General features: G+C 33.6%; 1 protein-coding gene across 5 annotated transcripts; it reads right to left on the minus strand.

The window, feature by feature from the left end:
- Window positions 1–3,345: 3,345 nt before the first annotated feature.
- On the minus strand, window positions 3,346–10,531 carry LOC123524891 (uncharacterized). 5 transcript variants are annotated; one of them, XM_045303479.2, is made up of 3 exons: window positions 9,382–9,400; window positions 8,930–9,041; window positions 3,346–5,389 (listed from the first exon to the last, which is right to left on the minus strand). In XM_045303479.2, exon 3 carries the CDS (start codon window positions 5,342–5,344, stop codon window positions 3,854–3,856), a length of 1,491 nt encoding a protein of 496 aa, XP_045159414.2. In that variant the 5' UTR covers window positions 5,345–5,389; window positions 8,930–9,041; window positions 9,382–9,400; the 3' UTR covers window positions 3,346–3,853. The 5 variants fall into 5 exon arrangements, with proteins under 5 accessions (XP_045159414.2, XP_045159413.2, XP_053394432.1 ...); XM_045303478.2 differs by lacking the exons at window positions 8,930–9,041; window positions 9,382–9,400 and adding an exon at window positions 10,161–10,531; XM_053538457.1 differs by lacking the exons at window positions 8,930–9,041; window positions 9,382–9,400 and adding an exon at window positions 9,440–9,462.
- Window positions 10,532–12,325: the final 1,794 nt, after the last annotated feature.

Below are 12,325 nucleotides of genomic sequence, written 5' to 3' on the forward strand. Positions count from 1 at the left end.
TCACCCAAATTTCAAGACTGTATCTTAAAAATCAAGAAAGGCCAGTAGGTCACATTCATGGCCACTTAAAGTCAGTTTTAAGATCGGTGTGCGAAACTGTACATGTCATCCATATTTCATATTTCAAGTCCAGAGATTTTTTTCCTTCTTTATAAAGTACCCCTAAAAGGACCTTTTCCCAATTGAAAAATGCAATCTTTTTTTCCCAATTATCATCCAAAAATTCCCCAAATGACCAAATTAAGTTTGCATTTTGACGATTGCAGAAGGAAAACTTAGTTACATTGACATTCACCATGATTTAACCATTCAAACTGTTTGTTTGATGATATTTACATGGAATTAAAGGAAGAAGCATTCTAAATGATGTTATTAATTAACTATAAAAATCCCAATCTGAGTAAAAAAAACGATATTTTTCCCAATTTATCAGTACCGGACCTTTTCCCAAAAGGGAAAAAAATCACTGAAGTCTGTATCTTAAAACAAAAGAAAGTAGGTCAGTAGGCCAATGTCACAGTCGAGTGACCCCTTATCACTTGGGTTCATCAAGTATTTATAACTAAACTTTCTAGGAAATATGATCAGATGATTTTTTAAGTATTTTTCCTATATAACTCATATATCAAGTGACCCCCGGGGCGGAGCCTCTTTTCACCCAGGGCATAGTTCGAACAATCGTGTTAAAGATCAACTAGGCAATGATACATACAAAATATCAAAGGCCTAGGCAAGAAGATTTTTATTTTTTCCTACATAAGTCTATGTAAAACTTGGGATCACCTGGGTGGAGCCTCTTTTCAACTTATGGGCATAATTTGAGGACCACTAAGCAATTCAACATACCAAATATCAAAAGCCTAGGGCTTGCAGTTTCAGACAAGAACATTTTTAAAGTTTTTGCCTATATAAGTCTATTTAAACTAGGGACCCCCAGGGCAAGGCCTCTTTTCACCCCAGGGTATTAATTTGAACAATCTTGATAGAGAACCACAAGGCAATGCTAGATTCTACATACCAAATATTAAAGACATAGATCTTGTGGTTTCAGACAAGAAGATTTTTAAAGTGTTTCCTTATACAAGTCTATGTAAATCATGTGAACACCCAGGGGGCCATATTTCATTCTAAACATTTCATTTCAACCTGCCATTTCAGTGGAATTGTAATTTCATTGAATGACATACATAGTTTGTAAATTTACACACCACAATTTTTTTAAAGTTATGGACTGTCCGCATTATGTCTGTATGTACTTCGAAAACTGGTTATTCAATCATCAATGCCATTATTATCATTGTAAAATTCATTCAAATCTGTTATCATATGCGTTTTAGTCTAAATCAAATATTCTGAACACAGCTGATCACTTGCATTCAAGTCTTCTATCATCTATTTTGAAAATTCATATAGAATTTACTTACCGTGATTCGAACAAGTTAATGCACAAATGGCGTTTAGCTGCAAAGGGAAGTGACTCTGTCAGTGACACCGTCACTAATTTAGTCATATATTACAACTATCAAAAACATGCGGCTGGTATGTATTTTTCTTTCATTTTTCTGTAGGAAAGATGAACATATATATATGACGGCATTTCTTATATATATACCATATTCAATGAACTGGCTTCAGTTAACAAGCATAATCTTATTTTAATAGAGGGTCGTATTTTCGCTCTCTTTGAATTGACTGATTCATAGTATCGTCTGTTACTTTAACTTGATCGGTCAATATTGATTTAGCTTTCACATTCTCATTTTGCTTAATAACTTGATCGGTCAATATTGATTTTACTTTCATATTCTCATTTAGCTTAATAACTTGATCTAAAATGTTTCATACAACAAACTACGAAATCATTTATGATTTTGTATAATAGTGAACATAAATATCACAATTTAACGTGTAAAGATGCAAATACATATAGGTGTAATAACACATGACAAATAAAGAGGGTCGGCATCAAATCTCCCTTATTGAGTGTACGCACACATTGAGTGTACACTATTAACCCTACGTTAAATCTAACCCTAACTTTTAGTCGGTAATAGTATACTCAATAGGCCTACGTGCGTACATCGAATAGGGGCGTATTCATGTTGACGAAATAAAGAGCGATACGGGTCCAATACCATTAGAAAGAATTTAAAATTTCTGAAGATCAGTGTTTACTGAAACAATATACTTCAAAATGCTACTTTTCAGTTAAATTACACATTTTAGAAACGACTCAGCCCGGGTAGAACCACAACCTTTCTTCTATAAGTAGTTGGACAGCTTCATAAAATGTACTAAATCTTTATTAAAACCGGCAAAAGTGAGGGGTAAGAGAATCGAACACAGCGTCTCTATCAGTAACGGAGGCCCCTAAAGTTATGAAAGAGGTCAGGACAATAAGAGATATGGAGACATTATAGCAAGTGAGCCATAAATTGTTTAGTCGGTGTGTATTACAAGGACATATACATATATATATCTAACTGTCCTGACAAAAGCATAACGTCTGTTGATCACAATCACATAAACAAATGTTTCTTATACTATACTAAACTTCAATGAATTTTTTTTCGGAAAAGCTTCCATGTGTTAGTCGTTAGCCAATCTGAATGTGGATTGATATCTCAATTCCTTAAAGGGAAACATCATGTACATTATATTATCACTCAGTGTTAAAGCTAAACGTCATTTAAAAACGGCGTTCGTCCAGTCAGGATCGCCTCGAAGAACTGATGTATTTCTCTGGCATATATTCACATAACCAGTCCAATCAAAATGCTCAGATGCCTTCTAAAATCATTCATGTTCACAGTCCATTAAAACTTTTTAAAACAGAATAAAGGGTATCTTAATGTTATCAAATGATTACGTTACACTTGAGTCAAATGTCACAAAATATGTAACAATGCAGATGTTAAATTTGATTATATTAATATTTTATACTTCTTATGGTCACAACAAAATCCTTAAGGCTCCTCCCAACGTAACGTGGCAAAAACATCATTTGAACTCGTGGTAAGACAACAGTCCGAGTGTATTACCTAAAATTAGCAAAATGTGCTGGTTTACTTACTCCAGACGGCTATCCCAAATGACCCTTTTCTGGGACGGGACCAAGTCAGTTGCTATTTTAGCGTTAATTCATATAGTTGTAAAGGAAATGGCTCAGAAAAGAATAAATCAATGTATTATACATGAACCTTTCATATTTTTCAAACATTCAGTGACAGTAAGGCAATACACATGCCGATGTAATGAATCGACATTTTTTTTGGAATTACAAACCTATCCAACTTATCCAAACAGAGATTTTTCCGCTAATGTATACAAATTACAGAAAACGTATTCATTATACCTTTTATTCTTGTACATGTACATTGAACTATACTCGACATCAATTCTATCTCAACGAGGAGGTTGTAAACATGCGAAACTGAGCTTGAAAAATGAAAAACTGGAACAACATAAAATACTAAAATGTACAAGACTTCTTACAAGATAACGAATATGTACACGCGTTTAAATTACAATGCCAAAAAGAAACAAATCTCTCAGAAATATGATGTTTTTCCTAGCACTGTAGTGTAAGGATTTGCAGACAAAATTGATTATTTGTAGTTGAGATACTGAAATACATGACAAAACATCCGTTTGTTTACATGTCATATTTAAATATTCGTCATTCAGATATTAGTTTTCACTCGTTGCTATGTCTCTTGTAGCAATTTTGCACCTCTAATTCATCCGCAGATGTTTTGATTTTAATCTGAAACAAATTTCTTATCTGAAGACATTTTAAGTGATTGTTTGATCCTAAATTGGCCGGAAAAAATATCCACAATCAGTGCGTGGCTTATTCAGTGGTATTGTTCTTAAACAGTACATCAAGTAAATCAGTATGAAGATTTAAACATTCCTGTATCAACAGATCTCTGTACTTTCTATATGAGTAACATTCATCGTCATTTATTTGTAGCAGAAGACGCTTAATTGACTCAAACCTAGTCAGTTGTCGCTTTGTATGTGCCTTCTGATATTCCTCTTCCCTCTGTCTATCATTTTCATCCGTTTCAGGAATCAGCGTATGCATGGCTGATAATTCTTCAAACCATATTGACGGTACACATTCATATCCAAGCTCCAACGGCTTATCACAGTATCGTTTTAATATAGCGATTATTTCATCAAACACAAGCATAAACTTTGGTGCAATATTATTCGCGTCGCAGTCAGGTATTTCAATTCTTTTGGTCAATACTAATGTCTTCAATACATAGCTTGAAAACTTAACAATTCTCTTCTGCTTTCCAAATACTCTGTCAAATTTGGGTTCATTAAAATGTTTCTCATTATACATGGATAAAGCATGTCTCTCGCAAAAATATTTCAACAGTCTGTAGCACGCAAACCATCCTGGTTGTTGGTTCTTTATTTTGTTCATAATTTTCTTTTCCGCTTGTACAAATGAAATTCTGAACGTACATCTATCGATTATTTCTTCGTTACTTTCGAGAATATATTTGTTTCTCCCAAAGCCAAAACAGAACCCTGCATGAGAAGGGTACTCAAATTTCTGTGGGATAAGGTTACCAAATCCAGCTTCCGATAATATTTCTTGATATTCATCAGCAGCATTTACACCAGTGGTCACTGAGTTATCCTTTGACATGATCGTTATTGTGATGTCCACTGATATGAGTAAACCTTTCCGATTAAATCTTATATCATCATTGTTTTTCCATCTGAAATACAGCGTTAAAGCAGGGCCATGTATTTCATAAAAAGACTCATTTAGTGTCAAATTGCCGGTACTTTTAACGACCCCTAACATTTCTAAAATAAAAAACTTTCTCAAACCTTTTCGAACACGACTTTCAAAGAAGCTTCTCACATCAAGTGCTGACAGATAAACGTCTGAATTAATTTTTGCAAGGATGCACCTTTTGAGAAGTTTTCTCTTTATTGCTTTTGGTCCTTTATATCTAATTTGACGGAATGGAGATGAGTTTATCACCCTTTTGTTTTCACGACCTAATACTTCGATAGTTCTGCTATCAAAATGCGGAAATATAAAAGTATAATCAAATTCGTCTAGATCATTAATTTTCGACTCTTCGGCCACACCTCCTACCAGTAGTAAGTGACTTGCGATCTCTGTTCTCGGAATGTGAAATATTTTATCATTCTCAAACACTTTGAGAAGAAATTCCTCAGTAACATCATTTACAGCGTCTTTTATATCACGTGCCTCTTTTTGACAACGATTCCTTGATATTTCCACTTCATTTTCATGTACATCACGTAGAAGTTGTTCCAGCACTTTATACTCCGACTGGAATGGCATTTTGAGGTCAACAGCGTCAATGACTAACTGCCTTTGAGTGAAGGCCTGAAAGTAAAAAATGCACAAAATCTAATGCAATGATATTTCAAGTTAAAATTAGTGAACAGTAACGCTCTCATTGTTATTTGCTGAAGTGTATATGAATATAAAAATCAGATTTTTATTTCATACCAGAAAATATCACCCATTCAATAATTTTATTCGACAGGGCAGGACAAGGACATTATTCTGTTTGTGTTGTCATTTTCTTCCCTCATATCGGTTTTCGATATATAAATTTTTATAAATTCATCACGTTTTAGTGTATTTGTAACATTTAAAAAGAATGGGTTGAAGTGATACAATTGCTAGATATTATTATGACATAGTCTTTGAAATGTTAGCAATAACTTATTGCTCTGTAAAAGCGTATGTTAAATTTAAAAAAGAGCTTTCAGTATATTTTTAAGGTAATGGTGAATTAACAAATGTTAGGTTGGCTGATTTCTTCGGTATAAACATGTCTAATATTCGAGAATATAGGTCGTGGATATGACCTATTTTTTGAGTTATAGGTCGGCTTATAGTTAAAAAATCTCCACAAAATTTGAAATATTCCGTCTTTTCCGTTGTTTTCTAATAAAACTATGGTATATGCTATGGAAAAGTATCTATTTTTCGGCTGTTCGCTTATATTGCAATAGTGCTTACGCTTGTTTTGCACTGTTAGTGACCAGTTTAATCACTTGTCATCAGATCATCACCATCAAACTGGAATGCAGGAATTCTGATCTCTCTAACTTAAGGCCGGCAGGATTTCATTTCAATAAATGAGCATGCTGGTCTTACTATTATCAAGTGAGTGAAAGATAGTGTGAATGAAGATTTGACATCACATGTCGATTAATAAATGAGTAAACAAAAGCCTTAACGTTGTGTTACGTGTACACATATAAAATCCACACGAATATTAAACGATATTTATCAGGAATTCATAATGAAAATAGTGCAAGGAAGATTACAAAAAGTTTGGCTTAGATAATGGTTCAGGATGACGTCCTCTGGTCTCTTGACCAAATTCTGTAACAGTTCTCGTATTACTTGATTTGAGGGTAGTTTCCGACATCATTGTGGAGTCACATATAAAGAACATGCATGGATGCTGTCGTTTGTAAGTAACTTATATCAAACAGTGTACGTTGAAGTCGAAATATTGGCGTCTATGTAATACAACGGACTTCACGGATTAATACAGAAGTTCAAAGGTCTACACAATGTATCCTATACGCAAATGTGCTATATGCAAACGTCACAGAATGCTTTATTACTTTTGCGCCGACGGCTTTTAGTTATACCTGTCACTTTAGCCATTCAAACCTGTGGTTAGGAGAGTGAGGCATTGCACCACATTGAGAGTTTTCTCGCTGAAATCATCTCGTGCATGTATTGCGACATGCTTAAGCTCAAAGCTGATGAAACAGAAGCAAGGCTTTTCACATCAAAGCATTACTCCAAGCGCAACGCAGTATATTGTCAGAGTATACAAAATCTTCTAAAATTATCGAGTCGTACTTATGAGATATTTTTGACGGGAGAATTCTTTTGAAAATGTATTGAAATTGTCTATTTAAATGGGGGAAATACTGTACTATATATGATGAAATATTTCATCATTTTAAAAGGAAGTAATCGTCTATTCAATCAAAAGATGAAAGACCTTTAAAATCGAGCAACTATTCAAAAAGATAATGAGTGAAAATTATTTGAATACAATAGTGTTCAAAGAAGAAAGAAATACACTGTGCAACATATTATCAATTAGATAGGCATATATGACAATTTAACTTGTTGCTTGGAAACAAAAGAAAAACAAAACAAAAAACCACCATGACCAAACACTGATTCCAAAGACATCAAATCACCTGAGCAAAAAAGGCATGTAATTCAGTAAGTGGTTTTATCACATGTTTGACGTCGCGGGAGTGTAATAAAGCCATTGAATAAAAATGATAAAACACTAGTGTAATAAAGCTTGGACGGCGACGTCATTTATACTATAGGCGACGTCGGTCAAATTGTCTTGTTTATATAGTAAAAGAAAGTCGAATTTTTTATTTATCGACAAGAAAGGCTAACATGTGATAAAAAGAATATTACATTTGTGACTTTCCATATTGAATTTATTAAACTCGTTAAATAAAATTGATAAAATGCTCGGCAGAGCCTCGCATTTTATTATTTTATTCAACTCGTTCGATAAAGTCAATATGAAAAGACACTCATGTAATATCCTCTATATGTCTTGAAGTAGATACTTTGTTTGGAGTTTATTTTACAAACGTGCATCACTTCCATGGGAAAGGTTGGCAGATAAATTGAACGATGGCGACAACAACAACAACAAAACATTATCTAATTTAGCAATATCGACATAGCATGTCATGGGCAAATGAACAGTTATAACTATAATAAATAACTACATGCACATGAGTAAACATTGCAATTCTATGTATAATTAAAGATATTTATAATAAGGCATATCTAATCTTAAGCAAATTATGTGCTCAGTGAAATGATATTTAAACTTTTCGCTCAGTTTGAATTTACTATTTAGTTTAATCTCATTGGTCAATATTGATTAAGCTTATGCAATCTCATTTAGCCCTGTGATCTTATCTTAAATATTGGAAGTCCTGGTGTCCATGCAGTACTTGGAATTATAGAGCATTTTGACTAGAAATTAATTCAGTCATTAGTATAAAAGTGTGCATATTATGATTTAAACATGGTGATAGATTTAGAGTAGTAATAGCTAGGATTTTAAGAAAGAAAACATTTAAAGTTTTGTGGTTGTTTTTTTTTTTTTTTTTTCGTTTTTTTTTTATAGACGGAATTTACGCCAAATTACGACTTTCCAGTCTTATTTATTTCAAGAACGATACAGCATTTGTGTGATTTGTGTAAAACTTGGGTAGAACGAAGGTGGAATCATTTATCTTTCATAAGTCAACTTGATAGCTTCGTCTAATATTAACCCCGGAAAGGTGATGAGGAGGAGATTCTTCGAACTTAGCGACCTTATCCACTGTGCCACGGAGGCCCCTCGAGTTATTGTGGCTGGGGCGAGAAAAATATGGAGACAGTATAGCAAATGAACAATAAATATTTTATAATATGTATTCAATTTTAAAGTCACATATAATTTCATACATACTGGTCAATGCCTGACCATATAAACAAGGGTCAGGCATAATGCATATACCTTAAGACAACGGGTTAACGAGTTTATCCCTTCAATCTGAATTTTGTCCCATTTTCCTCGAACGGCAACAATATATACCATACTATCGTTCAATCCTATTAGCTAAAACTACTTTTAGAACAAAGTTTATCCAGTCAAAGTCGTTTCTTAAGAAACATGTATTTCTCTGACATATATAATAATATTATTCACATAGCCGCTCCTGTGAAATAGCCTTCTAAAATCTGTTTTTTGTTTACATGATTGTACACAATTTTGAAAACCTTTTAAAATAGAATACGGAGTGTTTCAACGGGTTAAATAACGGTACACGTACAATTTTGCTGATAAGATAATATTAATACCTCTCATGGTCTATCCCTGATTGTCACAATATTGAATATAAGCCGGAAGCTCTCTCCGCCTTCCAAACATATTTTTAGAACCCATAACAAGATTTAAGTCCTAGTGTTTTACCTAAAATGAACAAAACGTGTGTCTGATCAAAAATGAATTCAAATATTTAAACTTTGTTATCACCGGTTTTCTTACACAGGTTATGTATGACTTTTATTTCACCCACAGAAAGTCAAACCGACAAAGGTCACGAACCTGATGATAAGATGATTATATTGACATTCAACCACTAACTGACTTAGCCGCTAATCCTACATCTTATGTTCCTATAATATTGCCCTTTAATGAATATGCTTAAACTTCGGCATGCAAACTTTTTTACCCTGCCTCTACAAATTAAATCAAAATTAAATTACAGTTAGACATAGACATAGTAACATGAAAAATAAAACGCTCATACAAACATTATTACGACCTTATGTGTACTGGTAAATGAGTTATTTTGCATATAAACTTACCGAAGACCTAGATTATTTTCAAATTTATTTGATAAATGTTCTAAATAACTGACACGCCTGATGTACTTTTCAGATATTGTTACACTTCATGCGGTTTTGTGACAAGTGTTTATCAACATATCAAGTAGCAAGCAATTACGATAGTTTTGTCACAAGTGTTTATGAACATAGCAAGTATCAAGCAATTACGTCAATTTGACTCATGCATATGATGTAAATATAAAATCACGTGTTTGTCGCTACATATATGGGATTCTGTGCGTGCGTGCATGTTCGGGTTTAATGGGATTCTGTAGTGTCGTACGATCCGCAATGTAACAATGAAATGAGCCGTCCAGATGAAATAAAGATAGAATAATACTTTCAACACACACAGAATATTTCAAAATACACAAGGAATAAACAGAGGATATTTGTTTATCTCAATGTAAAATCGAAATATATTTCACCTTTGAAAACCATAATAGCAGTCCAGATGAATAATACCATCAACACACAAAATACACAAGGAATAAACAGGCGATATTTCTTTATTTCAAAGTAAAATCGAAATGTATTTCACTTTTGGACACCAGAATTTACATTTTCATGAGTGGTGTACGAATAAAAAAGTAAATTATGATGTTCACGAGTGAAATTTATTCGGTATGTTTGACAAGTCCTAGCTTCTTAATATGTGGCTAGATGATGAAAAATCAGGTCTTATATCGTAAAACAGCACCAGGTGCTGGTGTTCAGGGTTGGTCTCTACCAGCATTGTCTAGCTGGAATTGGTTCTTGTTCTAGATGAGATACCTGGTTGAGATGTTTCTATGGATCGCCTGTGGTCACCCAACAGTCCTTCCTTTTATTCTAGTCAGGATCGCTTAATCAGTCTTAAATACTTTACAGGGTTTGCCGCTGACATCACACTATATGTTGTAGAGCTAGCTGCAAATATCTGCTTTGTACAAAACGTTGTTCCACCTTTATTAAATCCAGATACCATCATTGAGAATGGTGGTTGATGAATCGCTTGACTCTAATCCAATGTCGTATTCGTATAAACGACTGCCGTCTAACATGCATGAGATACAAACAGTACAAACAGTAATAATTGTAATAAAATGTTTGTTTCCCGAAAATATTTTCCGGTTGGCATGTAGTTGCCGCTGTACGTCCGTTCTAAAATCTTGGTTTGGATTATGTCTAGTGCGTACAAGAAAACTTATCAAACATTATGAAACATAAATATATCATTATGATGAGATCTTGCGAATATTGCCTTAGGTGAACCATTCCCGGTTTCGTTAATACAAATATATCATTATGATGAGATCTTGCAAATATTGCCTCAGGTGAACCATTCCGGGTTTCGTTAATACAAATATATCATTATGATGAGATCTTGCAAATATTGCCTTAGGTGAACCATTCCCGGTTTCGTTAATACAAATATATCATTATGGTGAGATCTTGCGAATATTGCCAAATATTTGAACCATTCCCTGTTTCGTTAATACAAATATATCATTATGATGAGATCTTGCGAATATTGCCTTAGGTGAACCATTCCCGGTTTCGTTAATACAAATATATCATTATGATGAGATCTTGCAAATATTGCCTTAGGTGAACCATTCCCGGTTTCGTTAATACAAATATATCATTATGGTGAGATCTTGCGAATATTGCCAAATATTTGAACCATTCCCTGTTTCGTTAAAACAATTATATCATTATGATAAGATCTTGCGAATATTGCCTTAGGTGAACCATTCCCTGTTTCGTTATAATAATTACAAATATATCTTTATGATGAGATCTTGCGAATATTGCCTTAGGTGAGCCATGCCCGGTTTCGTTATTACAAATATATCATTATGATGAGATCTTGCAAATATTGCCGTAGGTGAACCATTTCCTGTTTCGTTAATACAAATATATCATTATGATGAGATCTTGCGAATATTGCCAAATATTTGAACCATTCCCGGTTTCGTTAATACAAATATATCATTATGTTGAGATCTTGCGAATATTGCCATATATTTGAACCATTCCCGGTTTCGTTAATACAAATATAATTATCATTATGGTGAGATCTTGCGAATATTACCTTATGTGAACCATTCCCGGTTTCGTTAATACAAATATATCATTATGGTGAGATCTTGCGAATATTGCCTTATGTGAACCATTCCCGGTTTCGTTATTACAAATATATCATGATGGTGAGATCTTGCGAATATTGCCATATATTTGAACCATTCCGGGTCCAACAATTAAATTCCTTTACGTTTTTACAAAACTCTGTATTTTGAAACCGGATAACTCCTGCAACAGTTTTCAGTGGATCTAGCCCAATCAACTGACGTTGCTATTATTAATGTGAACTTGTGCATGTTTTGAGATATGCATATAATACCATATAGCCGAGTATAAACGCTCTCCCTAATACAGGCACCCACGTCTCGGCGAAAAAAATGGTATTGCTTTTATATTGTTAGGATATACATTTATTTGTCCTATGTCCCCTCTCCGTCCCTAAAAACGTATCCCTTCACTTTCGTTATCCCATATTTCTGAAGAATCTTGAAAAAAAAATCAACAGTTGTTGTAAACAGCTATATTTCCCGTATATGCGCGTGCGCTCAAGAACACTCAAACTGATTATATTTTGAACCTTTTTTTTAACGTGCTGTTTTAAATGCTGTTTTAAATTTTTATCAGAAGGACAAAGTTTCTAGTAAATTAAATGAACATTTCCAAGTTATAATGGCAGAAAATATCGTTAAACGTTAACGATACGCAACAGTTCAAATCATTACACACATTAAATTGACTCTTCCAAAACTTAATTTCTATCATGTTTCAATTCATAAACTTATTTTTCTTGATGTGTTG

Source organism: Mercenaria mercenaria, chromosome 3 (assembly GCF_021730395.1).
Source record: "Mercenaria mercenaria strain notata chromosome 3, MADL_Memer_1, whole genome shotgun sequence".
NCBI lineage: Eukaryota > Metazoa > Mollusca > Bivalvia > Venerida > Veneridae > Mercenaria > Mercenaria mercenaria.